Genomic DNA, 19,751 nt, shown 5'->3' on the forward strand with positions numbered 1-19,751 from the left:
CGGCCCCTCCTTTCCGCCGGGGCGGGCAGCCGTGGCCCGGATGCTGCTGCCAATGGACATCTGTCCCCATGGAAACAGCAGAAATGGGGGAGGGGAGCCGGTCCCAGCTGGTGTCACTTCAAGGTGACGGTGGAGCCAGAGCCCCCAGGGGCTGATAAATTCCAGGGACCCCCATGTCCCGCCTCGCCATCCATCTCCAAGCCTACCCAGGGAGGGCGGTGCCTCCAGCTCAAGGCGCCCGGTAGAGGTTGGGGGCATCACTTCTCTGCTAATTGGACGTGACCCTCCAAGGATAAGAGGAGGGAGCTGGCCTGTCATCACAGAGCCCCCTCACCACAGCGGGCCCCTCCAGGCGTCCTGGGGCTCAGGGGCCCCCAGATGACCCCTCCGATATCTTTAACGCTCCCCAAGTCACCACAAAATCTGCCTTTCCTTTCTTTATGAGCCTTTGAGTGCCCAGAGGGCGAGGGAGGAATCCAGCCTCATGGTGAGGACACGGGTCTTGGGCTGGGCGGCTGGGCTCCCCGACCCCTTCTGGAAATCAGTCACATTTTCACGTGGCCACTGGCGGGGGGGGGGGGGGTGGCGTCTTTTCTGGGTTCCGATCCCTCTTCCCGCTTCAAGGAGCCCTCTTGGCTTCTGCTGCCCAGAGGGGCGTGGGTCAGGGGAGACACCGACTGTAGAGATGGGGGGACCCGGGCTGGGGCTGGGGCAAGGCTTCTGGGCCAAACGTGGCTGGGGGTCTGGGGGTCTGCGGGAAAGAGATCGAATAGACCCGTCTGGACCTCCGTGGGGATGTCCAGCACCTTCCCCTCCACTGGCCACGCCTCAGTCTTCTCTGGGCGCCCCCGAGGCTGGTAGAGGACGTTACCCTAGAGAGGATCCCCTTCCCCGGGGGGGGGGGGGGGGGGAGGGGGATGCCACAGACTAAGAGGGGAAAATCACAGGCCTGGCTTTCTCCAGCCTTCCTCCGCTTCTGCAGGACACGAGTGTTGGGGCCAGACTTCTCCCTTTATTCTCCTTCTCTCCCCCCAACCCCGCAGCCCCACCCGCGCTCCTTCCAGAAGGGGCAGGTGGGGCGCCCGCCGCGGCCTCGCCAAGTAGCTGCAGTTCCCGCCTCCGCCACGCGGGGGCAGCGTCGCCGGCGGAAACCGCCCGCCGTCCTCCCGGCTACCTGCGCGGTTACCTGAGTCCCCGCGCCCGCGGCCACGGCCGCTCCAGACACGGGCCCTCGGCGCGACGGCGGCCACGGCCACGGCCCCTGCCACCGGCGGCGCGACCAGGAGTCCCGAAGGAGGGGAGGGCGGGGCGGGGCGCAGGGGGCGGGGCTGGAGGCGGGACTCGCGGCGGGGGCTCACCTGGGTGGCTGGAGGTGTGGTTCGCGTTGGGCAGCAGGCGGTCTGCAGAGGAGGAACCTGTGTGTCGCGGGGGTGGGGGTGGGGGTGCTCACCTTCGGGTCCAGCCTCCACCCTTCAGGGTCACAGCCTCCCTACCCCACGTGGGACCTCACGATTCCTCCCCTGCCGCGCTGCGGGAGTCGGGGCAGGTGCTCGCTCAGAACCGGCTTCCTCTTCTGAAAAACGGGGCTACCCACCTCCGTCTTGCTCGGTTATTGCAAAACAGTCGCCAAATGGATTTTTTTTTTCTCGCCATGAGCCCCATCCCCCTGGTCGTGAGCTCCACCGTCCCCACCGTGAGTTCCACAGTGCCAGCGATGGGATCCGACACCCTCACGACTCCTGGGTTTTGAGCTCAATCCTGGTGTCTAGCCTATTTTACATACAAGGGAACTGGGTCTCAGCCCCGCTTTGAGCAAAAGCGTTGCTCACCTCAGCTCCCCTTTCTCTCTCTGTTTCGGGGGGGGGGGGGGGGGGGGAGAAAGGAAAGAAACGAAAGAAAAAGCTTACACTGGCCTGAACTTGTGAGTCTGGCCGAACATAATCAACATAACAGATCGAAATAATCGCTGACGTTTCCTGAGGACTTATCATGTTCCAGACCCGGTAATAAACTCTGTAGATATGATTACTTCAAACTCACCTAACCCATCGCTGAGGAATCAGGCACAGAGGGGTCAAGTTCCCTGCCCAAGGTCACACAGCAAGTGACCGGCCCAGTGGGGCCATGTTTCCAGGGCTGTGTAATTGATATGAACTCCAGCCAAAGTTGCTGCGACGAACGTGAGGCCCAGTGCCCCTGACCTCTTCATCTTGCATGTTCTCACACTGGAGGTGGTCCCTCCGGGCGGCCGAGAAGCTGTTCCGGGGTGGGGAAGCCGGCTGTAGGGAGCTGGACGCAGGCGTCACGTTACTAGAAGGTGGGGACAGGCAGGACAGCCTTAACGTATCGCCCTCCTGCCAACGGGAGCGGAATGGGCATTGGGCCAGGAACTGAGCAGGCTGGGAGAGCAGGAGCCCTGGGTCAGCTTGAGTGTCCCGGCCCCGTGCAGGGCTTGGCCCAGAGCGAGGATACCTGCAGAGTGGGGAGAGGCTATGCGCTGGGCTCTCCAGAAAGCTGGCTGCACGTGCCTGGACACGTGTCAGCCTTCTCTGGGCCTCAGTTTTCTCATCTGTGACCGGAGGCAGCTGGCTTGACTGATCTGCGAGGTCCCTTCCAGCCTTGAGAGCCCATGGTTGTCCACCTGGATTCTAGAATTCCCTGCTCTTACACACCCTGAGACTGGAAAATCCTAAACGCCTATGCAAAGTATCTAAGCTACTGCCGTGCTAAGATTCCAGAATCGTCTATTCCTTTATGTCAGTGTTTCGCAACCCGTTTTCATTATCAGCTTCCTGAAGAGCTTTTATTTTTGATTTTTAAGGTTTATTTATTTGTCTTGATAAATTTTTTTAACATTTATTTATTTTTGAGAGACAGAGCGTGAGCAGGGGAGGGGCAGAGAGCGAGAAGGAGACACAGAATCCGAAGCAGGCTCCAGGCTCTGGACTGTCAGCACAGAGCCCCATGTGGGGCTCGAACCCACGAACTGTGAGATCATGACCTGAGCCGCAGTCGGATGCTCAACCGACTGAGCCACCCAGGCGCCCCTCTTGTATTTTTATTCATTTTTTAATTAAGTAATCTCTATGCCCAGTGTGGGGCTTGAACTCACAACTCCAGGATCAAGAGTTGCATGCTCCGTGGGGCGCTCGTGCTGTCTCTCTCTCTCTCAAAAATAAATAAATACACTTTAAAAATTAAAAAAAAAAAAAAAGAGTCACATGCACCACAGACTGAGCCGGCCAGGCGCCCCATCTGTACGTTGGATATACTTTAATAACACATTTGTAGAAAGATTCTGGGATTGTTTTTAATCTGAATTCCAGAACTATAAATATTTAAGAGTCTTTATGATTGTGATATTCTGGAAGAGGGCTCAGCAAACTGCAGACTGTGGACCAAATTAGGCCCCCTGCCTGTTTTTGTTTTTGTTTTTAAATAAAGTTTTATTGGAACCTAGGCCCGCACATTCACGCATGTCCAGTCTAAGGCTGTTTTCCAGCTACCACAGCAGCCGGGAGTGGTGGCAACAGAGAACGCCACAAGGCAGAAAACAATTACTCCGTGGCCCTTGAGAGAAAGTGTCCTGAGTCCTGGTCTAGAATGATCCATTCCGGCATATCTTTGGTTCTGTGATTCTAGAATTTGATGTTCTTGAGTTTGCAAGATCTCTGTAAGAATCCGATCTGAAGGATTTCGAATTTAGATTTCTAGGAGTTTGAGATTCTAGGGCCTTAAGATTCTGTAAGTCCCAAGGGCCCACGTCTTCCCTTCACTTGGCCTCCTACCTTTGTCGGCCACACGCTTCATGCCATTGCCCTGAGCCACCTCCAACTCAGGAATCTCCACGGTCACCCAGCCCGTGTGGTCCCTGCTGTTGTTGAGGGTCCCAAGGTCCCCGCAGGTTGAGGTTGCCATGCGACTCCCAGGAAATCTGCCACCGGGGCCCGCAGACCCCCCAGGCTGAACCTGCCTTTGGTGACATGTGAGTCACACGAGAAGACACCGTCCTTCTCCCACCCGACACGGAGCTGCTGCCCCCAGGCTTGGGACTGCACCACCTGGCGGGCCAAGGTCACCTGGCTGTCCTCCCTCACCTGCGGCAGTTTGGGACCCTGCTGCACACTGAGGCCTGCAGTTCCTTGCAGGACTAGGGGACACAAGACGTGAGTAAGGCCTTTCTGTGTGTGTGTGTGTGTGTGTGTGTGTGTGTGTATGGGACTTACTCTCTCAGCCCACACAGGTGACACTACGTGATCTTTGCGAGGTCACTTCTCACTGAGGCACACCAATCCAGCCCCGTGTGTGCCGGGTCCTGTTCTGGAGACCACAGACACAGGCACAGAGGTGACGGAGACAGACAACCATTCCTGCCATGGTGGAGCTGACGGTCTCGGGGGCGCAGAGAGAGAGACCCAGGAAGTTGCGCAGTGAGAATCACAATGGAGGATAAGGATGAGGTGAGGGAGAATCTGGTTGTGGAGGGTGGTCTCGGAAGAGGTGATGTTTGGAATGGTAAGAAGTAGCCAGTCGTGTGGGAAGAAAGGAAAATAGGGAGGAAGAGCGCTCCAGGCAGAGGGCGCAGTCCATGCAAAGGTCCTGGGGCACGATCCCTCCTGGGAGGTTAAAGGAAGAGCGAAGAGGCCCTTGTGGCCGGAACAGAGTGAGTGCGGAGGAGACAGGGCGGAAGTGGAATCAGAGAGGGGATGGCCTATACAAGGCTTTGGAGGCCGCAAGGTGGGGTTTGGCTGAGGTGGGCAGGTGGGCATGCGGAAATCAGAGAAATTTGCTTTTTAATCTTTTTTTTTTTTTACAGTTTATTTTGAGAGAGAGAGAGAGAGAGAGAGAGAGCGAGCACAAGTAGGGGAGGAGCAGAGAGAAGGAGAGACAGAATCCCCAGCAGATCTGCGCCATCAGGACGGAGCCCAATGCGGGACTTGAACCCGCATGAGATCATGACCTGAGCCAAGATCAAAGGTCGGACACTTAACAGACTGTGCCACCCGGGCGCCCCAGTTTGCTTTTTAATCTGAGTGTGATGGGAAAGCAGGGGAGCGGGGAGGAAACGGGGTTCAATTTAAGTGTTAAAAAGGTGGCCCTGACTGCCCTGGTTAAGGACAGAGTGTGGGCTGGCTGCGGACGAGGGCCCAGGAGAGTGGCATCAGGATCTGGACCCTGGGGACAAGCAGACAGAATCTGAATAGATTTTGAAGGTTGCCCCCGGAAGGGTCGAAGAAGGACTGAATCAAGAGAGGGCGAGGTGGCCGATGGCCAAGGCTTTAGCCTCAGGGACCGTGTGAATCAGGTGGCTTTCGGCCAATATGGAGGACACTGGCGGAGAAGCAGGGCTGGAGGAGAAGAGAAGAGTTTGCTTGGGGCCAGGAGAAGTCTGAGGTGCCCGCCAGACCCCCCCGGAATGTGTGCGTTTGCATCAAGTGCCTGGCCTTTGAGATGCCATGACAGCTGACGCCAGAGAGATGAAATCCGGGGAAAGGTGTTTCGGGTGGAAGGAACAGAAGGTGCAAAGGCCCAGAGGTGGGATCAACCTGGGCATGTTGGGAAGGGGAAGAAAGGAAGAAAGGAAAAAAGGAAGAAAGAAGGAAAGGAAGGAGAAGGAAGGAAGGAAGGAAGGAAGGAAGGAAGGAAGAAAGAAAGAAAGAAAGAAAGAAAGAAAGAAAGAAAGAAAGAAAGAAAGAAAGAAAGAAAGAGAGAAAGAGAGAAAGAGAAAGAAAGAAAGAAAAGCCGGCAGGCCAGCCAAGGGCAAGAAAGAGAATGCGCAGGAGCGTGTTGCTGAGAGACTGGTGTGCAGGGCGTGGTGTGAATGTTCTCCTAGGGCCCCACTCTGAGGATCCCTGCTAGAACCTTCAACCCTTGTTTTGTGATGTTTTTTTGTTCGTTTTTTTTGTTAAAATTTATACATGTATTTTGAGAGGGGGGCGGAGGGGCAGAGAGAGACAATCCCAGGCAGGCTCCGCATTGTCAGCGCATGAGTGGGGCTTGATCCCACGAACTGTGAGATCATGATCTGAGCCTGAATCGAGAGCCGGGTGCTTAATCAACAGCCCCCAGTCGCCCCGAACCTGCAACCCTTGGAAGGTTCTGCGTATCAGAGAGAAACAGGCCGTGTCTAGCAGAGCAGAGGGGGAGGTTTCCAGGGGTTCTGGGCTAGAGGGCAGGCCGCGGGGGTGATGGACAACAGGAAGGGGGGGGGGAGACCCCCGTCCTCACCCCAGAACTGCACCAGGAAGACCAGCGCTGTGCCCAGGGGCTCCATTCCTGGCCCATCAGGGCCCCCCCCTTCTCCTCGCTGGTGCGCACCCCCCCCCCCATTCAATTCGACAGACCTCTGGCCACAATCTCCGCCCCTGCCACAGGGGCAGATGTGACGCCCAGGCCAGACGGTAGATGTCAGTCAGGTGACCAATGCTTCTTAGGGCTCCACTTCCTCCCGTCTGTTGCCTCAGTTTCCCCAAAGATTCGTTTGGTTATTTATTTATTTATCATCTGAAAGGCAGCACGTGTACGTGAATGGGATAATGCGTCCCAGTGAATGGAAATCTTTCTGGGAGATTCTATATAAGCACACCTGAGCCGGGGGAGGGGACACGTTGGAAGGTTAGGTGAGGCAGGTGGGGGGGGGGGGAGGGCAGGGAGCAGGCAGGAGAGGCCTGAGCCTGGATTGAAGATCAGAATCCCAGCTTCAATTATTTTGCCCCCAAAATGTCGTCCTTTGAGGTTCAGAGGAATGGCTTTGTGCTGAGGGTACCAGGTCCCCCAACAGGTACAGGGCGGGGGTGTGTGGGGGGGTTCCCCTGTCCCCATAGCTTGCGGAGAAGTTTGGGGGCCCAATTGAGGGGGTTCATAAGCCCTGAAATTTCTCCCAGCCCTACATCTGTCACTCGCCAGGGTGGGAGGAGGGGACAGGCCCTAGGCCTCAGTGTCTGGCTCCCGACCACAGTGTGACCTCTTTTTAAACCCGGAAAGAAGAGGGCCTGCGTGCGCCCCAGAATCGTTCCTGTCAACCACAGGACGGCCCCCGGCGGCAGCGGCACTCTGACCACACTGTCGTAGCAGATACACCCAGTGTCCCAGCCTCCCTTGGACTTTCTCAAGCTCTACCCTTCCCCCCACCCTCTGCTGAGAGGCAATGCTGGAGATCCTGGGGAGATCTGGCCCCGGGCTGGCCGGGAAGACCAAGGTGGACACAGACATTCTTGGCCTTGTGGATTCCGGTCAGGCAGAGAGGCTGCTGGAGGCGGAGATGTGCGACGCCGGGGCTTTGCGGGATGTATAGGAGTTCGGCTATTTTTCTCGGAGAGAGAAAGAAGGCATTGGAAGGAGACCATCCTCTTGGACCTTGGCTTTCCAGCGGGCGCGAGGAGCGTGAGCAGTGAGGGGCCAGATCTCGCGGGAGGGGTGGGTGTGGCCTTCCAGTTTGAGGAGCAGCCACGAAATCGCGTGGGTGCCCGAGTGCGGAGACTGAGGCACTACAGGGACGCAGGATGGGCTCGAGGTCACCACCCGGGTGGTCGAACCCAGGCAACCTCCTTCCCAGTCCCGCGCTCTCGCCAGCTCCGTCATCGCGACCGGCGTCGGCCCCAGGCTCTGGGGGGGTCCCGGCTCTCAGCGACCCCAGCGCAGGAGGACTACGTTTCCCAGGCTGCCGCGGGGGGCGCGCCTGCGCGCTGCGGCCAGTGATGGAGCGCTGACGGGGGGCGCGGCGGCGGCGGCGGCGGCGGCGGCGGCGGGGAGGGCTCGGCGGGCCATTGGCTCGTGGTCGCGGCAAAGGCGGCTTGAGGACCAGAACAGCGAGCGGGGCCCGCGGGCCGGGCCGGGGACGACCTGGGCCGCGGCCATGGAGGACCAGAGGGTAGGAGCGGGGCGGGACGGGGCGGGGCGGGGCGGGGGTGGACCAGGGGAGGGGACCAGGTGCTGCCGCAGCGCCCCCCACCCCCACCCCCGCCGCCACCCCGCCGGGATCCAGCCCCCCAATGCGGGACCCAGCACCCCCCACCCCCCCCCGCCGTCGCCCCGACCTCTCATCATCTTGGCCCGGGTCCAGGCGCATCCCCTCCAAGCCCCCCACCGGCGCCCAGCATCCCAGCCCCAGCCTGACCCATCCCCCACGCCTTCCATGCGGACTGCGGACCAGGTGTCCGGTCTCTGCCCCGCCCCGCCCCGGAGGACGCTGCTCCGGCTCCGCACAGGTGATCCCACCGATCCCGCACCCCCCAGAAGGGGGACCAGGAGGGGGTCCCTCCCGTGGGAGGCCTGGGTCAGGGCTCCAGGCCCCAGCGGGATCCTCCCACGCGGCTTCTCTTCTCTCCGTCCCCTCCCCCAGACCTCCCTGCCCCGCTCCCCAGTTGCCTGGGCCCTCTGGCCCCGCGTTCCTAGATTCCTCCTTTCTTCTTCCCGATCCCTGTTCCCAAGGTGGCCCCTCACCCCAGATCACGCCCCGCCCTCAGGTTGAAGGCTTTGTGCTGAGGCCGACCTGGCTCGGCCCAGGGTGGGCGCCTTCCCCAGAGGCTCTTTTTGAGCCTCAGTTTCCTCCCCTGTCAAATGGGCACGTGCCAGGCGAGGGGAGGTGGGGCCAGAGCTTCGCCCAGGGCCTGCCTCACGGCGGTGCCCAAGCTCACTGGCACGGTGGCTCCCACATCTCCTGGATCCCAGGAAGGCGGAGTGGGGAGCCCCAGGTTTGCCGGGGGGGGGGGGGGTGCCGGGCCTGGCCCAGGGGCTTACCGGCTTTGGCGTGTGCCTGCTTCGGGTGGGGGCAGGAGGCTCTGCGGAAGATCATCACCACGCTGGCTGTGAAGAATGAAGAGATTCAAAGCTTCATCTACTCCCTCAAGCAAATGCTGCTGAACGTGGAGGTGAGGAAGTCCCCTCTGCAGGAGGGACGGAAGGAGGTGGGGAGTTCGTGGGCCAGAAGGGCTGGGGGGGGGGCAGCCACGGGGAGTTAGCCAGCCTGTTGCTGCCGATGCCCGTCGGACTGTGCCCGGCTGCCGCGTCCAGGCCTCCGTGTCCCCGCCTGAGCCTGGGCTTTGGCCGATCCTGGCCGTCCTGACCCCACCACCTCTCCCCAAGGCCAACTCCACCAAGGTACAGGAAGACCTGGAGGCGGAGTTCCAGTCCCTCTTCTCCCTCCTGGAGGAGCTGAAGGAGGGCATGTTGATGAAGATCAAGCAGGACCGCGCCAGCCGCACCTACGAGCTGCAGGTGGGGCGGGCGGGGGGGCGCTCCGGACCGTCACCCAGACCCTACCCGCCCCCCACTGCACCCCTCAGACTCAGCAGAGCCCGGCTGGCCTCAGGGTCTCCCTCCACACCTGCTGCTCCTCCCACACCGCCTCTTGGAGGTGCCCCCGAGTGTCTCCCGGATCCAGAACAGACACCCCAGTGGCCTTGGCCTCACCTCCTCTGTTTCTTGGCCTCTTCTCTGCCCCTTCCCTGGCTGTGATCCGTGTACCCACCTGCTCTCCCTCTCGGTCCCTGCTCCCACCCCCACCCCCTTCTCCTTCACCACATCCACGTCTGGCTGTTCCTCCCCTCCTGTCCTCCCCCAACGCCTCTGAATTCTCAGCCCTTCCCACCGGTCCCCAGATCCGACAGCATCGCCTCTTGCCAACCCCCCCACCCCTGCCACGTACAGCCCCTAGGGGGTCTAGGACTCTAACTGAGGCCCCGGGGCTGCATCAGAACCTCCCGGGCAACTTCCTAACATCCCAGATTTCCCAGCGTGGAAGAAGTTGGGGCCCCAAGGCTCAGGTGGGGTCTGGGCGTGTGAGGGATTCCCCAGGTGATTCTGCTGTGCTGCCGGGAGTGAGCCTCGATTTCCCTGCAGCCTCCCCACCCCCGCAGCCTGGAGTTGGAGAAAGGTGTGGTGTCCCCAATCCCACCAAGTGGGGGAGACCGCGAGGGTTTGACGCAGTGGGGTGAGGTGTCTCTTCCCTCGATGCCCTGCCACTCGTAGAACCAGCTGGCTGCCTGCACGCGGGCCCTGGAGAGCTCAGAGGAGCTTCTGGAGACGGCCAACCAGACCCTGCAGGCCACGGAGAGCGAGGACTTCCCTCAGGTGGGCGCCTCAGAAGCCATACTGGTAGGACTACAAGCTAAACTATAGGACACGCGGTTAAATTTGCATTTCAGATCAACCATGAGTGACTTTTTAGTATAAGTGTGGCCCGGGCGGCATTCAGAAGTATGTCCCAAAGAGCACATGGGATATACTTATACTAAAAAATTATTCGCGGTTGAAGGCGCCTGGGGGGCTCAGTGGGTTGAGCATCCAACTCTTAATTTCGGCTCAGGTCATGATCTCGCGGTTTGTGAGATCGAATGCCACCCACATCGGGCTCTGGGCTGACGGAGCGGAGCCTGCTTGGGATTCTCTTTCTCCCTTCCTCTCTCTCCCTGCCCCTCCCCTGCTCACTCACTCTTTCTCTCTCTCAAAATAAATAAGTAAACTTAAAAAAAAAATTATTTGTCGGGGTGCCTAGAGGGCTCAGTGGGTTGAGCATCCAACTCTTCATTTCGGCTCAGGTCATGATCTCCCGGTTTGTGGGTTCAAGCCCCACATCAGGCTCTGTGCTGAGAGGGCAGAGCCTACTTTGGATTCTCTCTCTCCCTTTCTCTCTGCCCCTCCCCTGCTTGTGCTCTGTCTCTCCCTCCTCTCTCCAAATAAATAAACTGGAAAAAAAATTTTTTTAACTTATTTGTGGTTGATCTGAAATTTAAATTTAATAATGAATCATTTTTGAATATAATATATCCCATGAAATATTTAGTATATGTCCCAAATATTGAATGGGGCCCATTTATACTAAAAAGTCATTTTGTTTATCTGAAACGCAGAGGTAACTGGGCACCCTGCATTTTTATCCGCCAAATTGGCCAGCTGTATATACTGGGCACTGGGGGTGGGGGTAGGAGCCTGTCTTTGCCCCCTATCCCTTTGGGGCACAGCCAAGCGTTTCTGCCCCAGTGGTGGGGGACTTTGCCAAGTGGCCCACTCTGGGCCTCAGTCTTCCTGTCTGTGTAGTGACTTTCTGATTCAATGAAGACAACACTTTGAATTTTATTCCGTCCCTTTTTCTAGGCGGCCAAGCAAATCAAAGATGGGTAAGATGCCGGGATCTGCTTCCCACCCCAGTGCCCCGTCCCTGGTGTGAAGGTGGGGTCCCTTGGCCCAGCGCACTGGACCAGAACAAAGGGGACTGGGTCTCCCGCGCACGCTTCAGAGGCCTGGGCCCTTTTGAGATGCCTGCCGGCAGGCTGCCTCTATCTTCCTCCCTGCAGTGTGACGATGGCGCCTGCCTTCCGGCTGTCATTGAAGGCCAAGGTCAGCGACAACATGAGTCACCTCATGGTGGACTTTGCACAGGAGCGCAGGATGCTACAGGCACTCAAGTTCCTACCTGGTGAGAGGGGAGCTTTCTCCCGGCCTGGATTTCAGGGAAATGGCCCAGGAGTCTAGGGTAGCCTGAGAAAGGCTGGGGTAAACCTGGCGCTGAAATCCCGAAGGCACCGCTCCTGGAGGTAGAGCCCTGAGGATACCCTGCCTGTGTGGGTGGGGCCACGAGGAGGCCCGCCCCTGGGAGTGGGGCCACGAGGATACCCTGCCTGGGTGGGGCCACGAGGAGGCCCGTCCCTAGAGGTGGGGCCACAAGGATATCCGGCCTGTGTGGGTGGGGCCATGAGGAGGCCCGCCCCTGGGGGGTGGGGCCACAAGGATAGCCTGCCTGTGTGGGTGGGGCCACGAGGAGGCCCGCCCCTGTGGGTGGGGCCTTGAGGATATCCTGCCTGTGTGGGTGGGGCCACGAGGAGGCCCGCCCCTGGGAGTGGGGCCACAAGGATATCCTGCCTGTGTGTGTGGGGCCACGAGGATATCCGGCCTGTGTGGGTGGGGCCACGAGGAGGCCCGCCCCTGGGGGTGGGGCCTTGAGGATACCCTGCCTGTGTGGGTGGGGCCACGAGGAGGCCCGCCCCTGTGGATGGGTATTTGAGGATACCCTGCCTGTGTGGGTGGGGCCACGAGGAGGCCCGCCCCTGTGGGTGGGGCCACGAGGAGGCCCGCCCCCGGGAGTGGGACCACGAGGATACCCTGCCTGTGTGTGTGGGGCCATGAGGAAGCCCGCTCCTGGTGGCCCAGCCCTGAAAAGCCCTACCCACCTCCCATGAAGGCCATGCCCCTATGAGAGAATTCTAGAAATTATCCTGAAATGGCGGTATTCTGAGAAGGCCCAGGCCTTTGTTGGTTGAACCCTGAGGAAGCTCTTCCCCACCACCCCACTCTGGTGAAACCCTGTGGAAGCTCCACCCCCAGGCCCCAGTGCCCGGAGGGGCCCCGCTCCCAAGGCTGGGCTCCAGAGGAGGCCCCCAAGAAGGCCTCAATTGCGGGTGAGGTTTCTGTAAGATCGCCCTTGCAGGCAAAGGACCTGACCCCCCTCCCCCCCGTCCTGGACAGTGCCCAGCGCCCCTGTGATTGACCTGGCCGAGTCCCTGGTGGCAGACAACTGCGTGACCTTGGTGTGGCGCATGCCGGACGAGGACAGCAAGATCGACCACTACGTGCTGGAGTACAGGCGGACCAACTTCGAGGGCCCGCCCCGCCTCAAGGAGGAGCAGCCGTGGATGGTCATCGAGGGCATCCGGCAGACGGAGCACACCCTGACCGGTAAGCAGCTCAGCCCTGCTGCTGACACCCACCCCGCCCCCTACCCCCAGCCCCGCTGGGCTCAGCCCCCTCCGGGCTCCTTTTCCCCATCAACTGGGGGCCCCGCTGGGCTGATCAGGAGTAACGAAGTGATAATAATAAAAACGATATTGATGACAGGCACCGCGCCGTTTCTGGAGGGCTTACTACGTGCTAAATGTTTGCCCCACACGTAAGGAACAACGGACACGCGTCTCACCGCCAGTTTACGGATGAGAGGACTGAGGCCCGGGGAGGCAAGGCGTTCCCCATCGGCGTCTCACGTCTCCTATGCAGCGTTCATTCATTCATTTCCGGGTATTGAGCGCCTGCCGGTGCTGCCCTTGCCCTAGTGAGCAAGACTGGCGACAGTCCCGCCCTGGAGCTGGCATCCTCCCAGTGTTGGGGGGGTTTCCTTGGCAGTCGTCAGAAAGCAGAAAGCGTGGGGATTCCCCCCAGCCGGAAGGGGAGTGTCTCCAGAAGGGTAAAATCGGGGGTCCCTGATGAGTTTCAGCAGCCGTCTGCGCCGGAGGAAATCCTCAGTGGCGGGGAGAGCCGTGCCCACAAGATAACTGTCGCTACAGCTCTTGGGCTGTAATCAGCCTGTTCTTTATCTGTAATTAGCATGCATGGTTACTAATGAGCATGCTAATTGCAGGAAAGAAAAGCCAGCAGCCAGCAAAAGGGCCTGAGAAGCTACTGGTTTATTATCCTTTGCAGGGGAATCAAAACAAACATGTCCCACTCCCCCCACCCCCTCCCCCAGGCTTTGTTTTTATTTTATTTATTTTATTTTTTTAAACACTTATTCATGCTGGAGAGGCACAGAGAGGCAGCGCGTAAGTGGGGGAGGGGCAGGAGACGCAGAACCCGAAGCGGGATCCGCCAGTAGCCGCTTCCGTAACTGTAGTTCGATATCTAAACCAAGGAACAGACAGGAGCCTCGTGGGTCCGCGTTTCGCTGGCGTTGCGTGCCTTCGTCCGTGTGCGCACGCGCGTGTGTACGCCCGTATGCGGTTTCGTCCCGTGTGCAAGTTCAGGTGCCGGCCACCACGGTCAGCGTGGAGGTCTGTCGCATCCCAGGCTTCCTGATGCGTCACCCCCTCGCCACCCCCCTCTTGTTGCCTTTTGCAACATTCCTAGTGGGTGCGTTCCGCAGGGCAGGACGTTGAATCCACTGAGAGGCGTGTGATGTCGGTAGGGACGAATGCTCTCATCCAGGCAACGAACCCGTGTCGTCATTTGTCGTCTCCGTTGCTTGGACAAGTCGGGAGGGGTTTGGTTTAGCGTTTGGTATGCACATGCCTCGACTCATCGCGTCCTCATGTGACCCCTGCTTGGGATTTGGCATTGCGATTGCCAGTTTGCAGAATAGGAAACTGAGGCACACAGTGAGTCCAGACCGCCCATAGGCACGTGGGTTCCAGGTTTCAGAAGCTGAGCTTTCTGGTTGGTAATCTCTGCTCTGGGGCAGTAGGTGGTGTTGCTGAGTAATGTACTGGGCTCTCAGGGAAGGGGATCCGGACAAGGGGGAGACAGTCTGGGTGGGCATCCGGAAGAGGCGGCAGCCAGGCTGAGGCCCGACAGAGGAGGGGAGGGTGGAGAAGAGTCTTCTAGGCAGAACAGCCTGATCTAGGGCTCAGAGGCCAGAGCGCTGAGCCTTTTATGTCCGAATTTGCATGCCACCCTTCTGCAGGGGCCATGCTAACGTTCTCTATATCGTTCCAATTTTATTTTATTTTTCTAAAGCTTATTTATTTTGAGACAGAGAGCTCAAGCGAGTGGGGGAGGGACAGAGAGAGAGAGAGAGAGAGAGAGAGAGAGAGGGAGGGAGACACAGAACCTCAAGCAGGCTCCACGCTGCCGGTGCAGAGCCTGACGCGGGGCTCGATCTCACGCACGGTGAGATCATGACCTGAGCCGAGGTCAGGAGTCAGCTGTTGCCCCAACTGAGCCACCCAGGCGCCCCTGGGTGATTCCAATTTTAGTCTACATGCTGCTGAAGCGAGCACTGCGAGCCTTTGTGTCCGGAACTAAGTTAGGTTTGCGGAGAGAACAACATCTGTGGGGAGAAGTGAGGCGAAGAATGGGCCAACGGGGAGCTATGGGAGGTTTTAGAGCAGGGGGCGCTGAGTACTGTTTTGGATGATCAGAGGACGGGCATCCCAGGGGGAACACTCAGGAGGCAACTGGGCATGCGGTCTGAGCCAGGGGTTGGGCAGTGGGTGCTCTGGTGGATGGATGGTGTCTGAAGTGCAAGAAGGGGACAGGGGCATGGTGACACGAATAAGAGCCCCAGACAGAGTCACCCTGACATTTAAGGGTGTTGAGGATGGAAGTGCCTGCAAAGAAGACCTAAGGGGAACAGAGGGGGGAGCCAAGAGACGACAGTGCCGTGGCTGCCAAGGGGAGAATGTTCCAGGAGGGAAGGAGTGGTCAGCCAGGAGGTCCTGCGAGGTGGGGGACTGACAAAGGCCAGAGGAGGGAGAGTGAGCGAGGCAGCAGAGAAGGGGTGAGGGTGTAGACAGCTCTCCAAAGAGGTTTAGCTTGAGGGGAAGGACAACTGGGTAGCTGCTTTTTATTTTTGAAGACTGGAAGAAACGAACCCAAAAAGAAAGAAAGAAAGCGGGGGACATATCCTAGAAGTAGGGAATATCTTTAAGTAACCAGGCATGGGGAGATCAAGGGGTTCCAGCAAATCAAATGGCTCGTTCGCCTTTGTTGCGTGTGGATGCGACATTCTGAAGGAGGCTTGCCAAATGCACTGACAGATTTTCCCTAGAGGAGCTTCCTCCCGGCTGGCCAGCCTCAGACAGTAACTCTCTTCCCTATAATACCAGCCCAAAGTCCCAGGGAAGTTTCTGATTGGCCAGTTTGGGTCGTGTGCCCATTCCTGAACCAATCGCTGTTACTGTGTCCCTAAGCATCCTGATTGGCCAGTCTGGATTGGAGGCGGAGCCAAGTACCCATAGTACCACAGGTAAATGAGGGCAAGGATGATGTCTCAGGGATAAGATGTCGTTTGCAAGGTGCTCCTTAGAATGAGTACTGGGACTACCGTGGGACACAGGGACCTGTAGCCTTTTGCTCAAAGTGCACGCCACATTGAGATCCCTCTGTTGCTCCTAGGTCTCAAGTTTGACATGAAATACATGAATTTCCGTGTGAAGGCCTGTAATAAGGCAGTTGCAGGCGAGTTCTCCGAGTCGGTGACCCTGGAGACACCAGGTGACTGGTTCCCACCCCTACCCTGGCTGTGACTCCATAACCCCTCGCCCTGGGGCCCCAGGTACTGGTGTGTAATAAGCATCTTCTAATCAGGGCTCTGTGACTCTTTTTGCTCTGGCTGCCAGGAAGCTCGGAGCTTAGTCCCCAGTAGCTTCCTTAACCTGAGTGTCTAATATACACCTGCCATGGTTTTTTGCTTTTGCACTTGAGCCCATTATACTGGATGGGTTTTATACTCTCTCTCTCTTTCACACACACACACACACACAGCCCCCCTCCCTCTCTCTTTCTCTCTCCTAAAAACTAGATAGGCGCTCTTAGAATTGGGGATGGGATATCAGTAGTGATATCTCTCCTGCAGCAACACCTTTGTGTGCTCTGCGAGGACAACTTTCTAGAGTCTAGCCTAACTGTCGTGCTATAGCCCGGGCCCCTTCCTGTGACTACCCTCCAGCAGAAGCACCACCAGTGCTTTGAAAATGGCTCCAGACCTAGGGGACCCGCAGGCAACAAGCCCTCAGCCTTCACTCCCTTGGCCCTCCGCTCTGCCCCGTCTGTCTTTCTTGGCGTCCTGCTGCCTGTCGCTCTGTATCCGTCTGTCTCTGAGCCCGGCAACCTCTCTCGTTTTCTCTGTCTTAGTCCCTGCTGTCGCTCTCTGCTCTCCGTCCCTGTCACATGGTTTGTCTTGGTCACTGTCTGTCTCTCTGTCTCTCTCTCTGTGTCTCTCCGGGTTTCCCCATCTCTGTGACTCCCACGTCTGCCCGGCCCCAGCGTTCATGTTCCGCCTGGACGCGTCCACATCTCACCAGAACCTGCGGGTGGATGATCTCTCCGTGGAGTGGGACGCCATGGGCGGGAAGGTGCAGGACATCAAGGCCCGCGAGAAGGACGGCAAGGGGCGCACGGCGTCTCCCGTCAACTCCCCCGCCAGGTAGCCTGCCCCCTGGCCTCCCTGAGTTTCTGGTGGAGGAGATCACACGGGGCAGGGACACCCAGAGCCCAGCGTGGTCAAGGCTGGGGTGGAAGGAGGGAGCCCGAGAAGGGAGAGGAGATTTGTTTTTATAAGGTGTATTTATTTTCGGGGCGGGGGGGGGGGTGGAGGGGAGTGCGTGCAAGTAGGGGAGGGGCAGAGAGAGAGGGAGACAAAGGGTCTGAAGCGGGCTCTGCGCGGACAGCAGACGCGGGGCTGGATCTCATGAACCGTGAGATCACGACCTGAACCGAGGTCAGATGCGTAACCGACTAGCCCAGGCGCCCCAAGAAGAGAGTTTTAACTGGGTTTTGACAGTTGAGTAGTTTTCCAGACGAGGAAGGGCTATCTGGGCGTGTTCTGGAAGGAGGGGCCCAGTGAGTGAAAAGAACCAAGTCCTGGGAAGGACTGACACGGAGACCGCGGCAGCCGGCGGGGGGGGGGGGGGGGGGGGGGGCGCCAGGGAAACCCTCCTGTGGGGACAGTAAGGGCTGCGCTGAGCCTTCTCCCTGTCACTCACAGAGGCGTGCCGTCTCCCAAGAGGATGCCCTCCGGTCGTGGGGGCCGGGATCGCTTCACGGCCGAGTCCTACACGGTGCTGGGTAAGGAGGGGCAAAGACAGGAGGGCAGAGGGGACACTCTGGGCGGGGCCCTGATGGTGGGGGGTGGGGGGCGGAGAGAACTCCTTCGGTTGGGGAAACTGAGGCAGCCACCAACAAAGCTTTCTGGGAATGGTTCCGATAATGTGGTGCTGGGGGAATTGAGGACTGGCGGGGGGGAGGGGGGAGGGGGTGGGCTTACTGGGGGTGGGGGGCAGAACTTGTGGAGGCTGTGGCCTGGAGGTCGGCCAGGGGGCGCCCTGGGGTCTGTGGAGTAGCTGCAAAGAATGGTCACCTACGGGGCAGCCGGGCTTGTGGGGGAGCCAGAGAGAGTCGCTGGTGTGGGAGACAGCTAGCAATGGAGTGAATGGGGCCCACGGAGGAACCAGGGTTCAGGGGGACCGTCGCTGTCCAGAAGGGGGCTCCCAGAAGAGGCTGGGGGGTGCAGGAGTCAGTGCGGTCGGCAGTACCCGGGCAGGGGCGGGGTTGGAGAGTAGCCGCGTCCTGGGGGGATAAGCTAAGACCTGAGGAGAAGCTGGGGTTCTGTGGAGGAGCTGGGTTTTCCCCGAAAGCATCTGAGATTGGCGAGAGGTGGGGCCCGGGGAGGAAGCAGGGGGAGGGGTGGGGGTTCTGCAGAGTGGCTGACACCTGAGAGGGGGCTACGGGGCCTCTGGGGAGAACGAGCCTGGTTGTGGTTGGGAAAGTAGCTGAGGTCGGGGAGGAGCTGAGACGGGAGAGGGCCGTGGGCCGTGAGGGAGGCAGGGGCAGGAGAGGATGTGCAGTCGGGCCTGGAAGAAGTCGGCCTCCACCAGGGGCTGGGGGTCCGGGGAGACCCTAGATTCACAGAGCAGTAGGAGAGGGGCCCGGCACGCCGGCGAGACTTTGCGCTCCGGTGGGATTCGAGGCCCCTGGGAACACTTGGGAGTCCGCCAGGCGCAAGGGTTTGGGGGTGATCTAGCGTCGGAGAGAACTGAGGACCGAGGGGTGTCTGAACACGGGGAGGAATTGTTTGCTTCGGAGGAAGCTTCTAAGGCCTGGAAGTATCTGGAACGAGTAGCCTGGACCGGCAGAGAACCCGAAAGGATTAGCTGAGGCTTGGCGAGTATCCGGGCTCTCGGAGCATCTAGAGGAGGCGGATGAGGCCCGGGGACGGCCCGGAAGCCGTAGCCGAGGACTGAGGAGCACCCAGGTGGCCGCCCCCTGGCGCAAGGCCACCCGGGACCCGACTCCACCCCGCCCCACAGGGGACACGCTGATCGACGGCGGGGAGCATTACTGGGAGGTGCGCTTCGAGCCGGACAGCAAGGCGTTCGGCGCGGGGGTGGCGTACCGCAGCCTGGGCCGCTTCGAGCAGCTGGGCAAGACGGCCGCGTCCTGGTGCCTGCACGTCAACAACTGGTTACAGGCCAGCTTCACCGCCAAGCACGCCAACAAGGCCAAGGTGCTGGACGCGCCCGTGCCCGACTGCCTGGGCGTGCACTGTGACTTCCACCAAGGTGACCCCCGCGCCCCGGGCCGCGTCTCTAGCCGCCTCTCCCCGTCCCGCCTCTGCCGCGATCCCCTTATCGGTCCCCCTGTCGCTCTGCCTCCGTCCCAGGCCTCCTGTCCTTCTACAACGCCCGGACCAAACAGCTGCTGCACACTTTCAAGGCCAAGTTCACACAGCCACTGCTGCCCGCTTTCACGGTGAGGACCCTTCCGTGGCGGGGACGGGGGGGCGGGGGGGGGCGGCGCCGGGTGCCGGCTTTGCTCCTGAGCCCGCCTGCCCCCCTCCCCCCGTGCCCCAGGTGTGGTGCGGGAGTTTCCAGGTGACGACGGGCCTGCAGGTCCCCAGCTCCGTGCGATGCCTGCAGAAGCGGGGCAGTGCCACCAGCAGCTCTAACACTAGCCTCACCTAGGCGCCTGGACCGCCCACCCCGCCCGGCTGATCCAGAGGCGGGCCCTCCCAGGCCTCGGTTGTTTCAGCCGGCACCCTCTCCTCTCTTGCTGCTTGGAGCCTTAACTCCTGCGGGGGTCACCACGGGGGGAGCGGCGGGCCCCAGGGCGGGCCCTCCTCCCCACCTCGCGTCCTAATAAAGGTCAATCACTGGCCAGGCCGTGCTGATGGTTCTTTGGGGCTGGGTGGCACGGAGTGTGCCCCAAACCTTTCTGGACCTCGGCTTTCCTGGCTGTAAAGTGGGCTTCTCTCGTAGGGCCGGGTGGCAGGTTTTGCTAAGAGGGGCCAGCCGTGGGCAGACGTCTACCAGACCCCCACTGCCTCCCGC

At 59.7% G+C, this 19,751-nt stretch overlaps 1 protein-coding gene and 1 pseudogene across 1 annotated transcript; one reads left to right on the forward strand and one right to left on the reverse strand.

The window, feature by feature from the left end:
• The first annotated feature begins 7,749 nt into the window (after positions 1-7,749).
• Positions 7,750-19,578, forward strand: FSD1 (fibronectin type III and SPRY domain containing 1). The gene is made up of 13 exons (XM_023243966.2): positions 7,750-7,870; positions 8,775-8,870; positions 9,085-9,216; positions 9,970-10,071; positions 11,095-11,117; positions 11,295-11,416; positions 12,463-12,672; positions 15,820-15,918; positions 16,690-16,849; positions 17,411-17,490; positions 18,732-18,983; positions 19,085-19,173; positions 19,275-19,578. The coding sequence occupies exons 1-13, from the start codon at positions 7,856-7,858 to the stop codon at positions 19,383-19,385; spliced, it is 1,491 nt and encodes a 496-aa protein (XP_023099734.1). The 5' UTR covers positions 7,750-7,855; the 3' UTR covers positions 19,386-19,578.
• On the reverse strand, positions 14,341-14,439 carry LOC111559623 (annotated as a pseudogene).
• Positions 19,579-19,751: the final 173 nt, after the last annotated feature.

The sequence above is a fragment of the Felis catus genome, chromosome A2, assembly GCF_018350175.1.
Source record: "Felis catus isolate Fca126 chromosome A2, F.catus_Fca126_mat1.0, whole genome shotgun sequence".
Lineage (NCBI taxonomy): Eukaryota > Metazoa > Chordata > Mammalia > Carnivora > Felidae > Felis > Felis catus.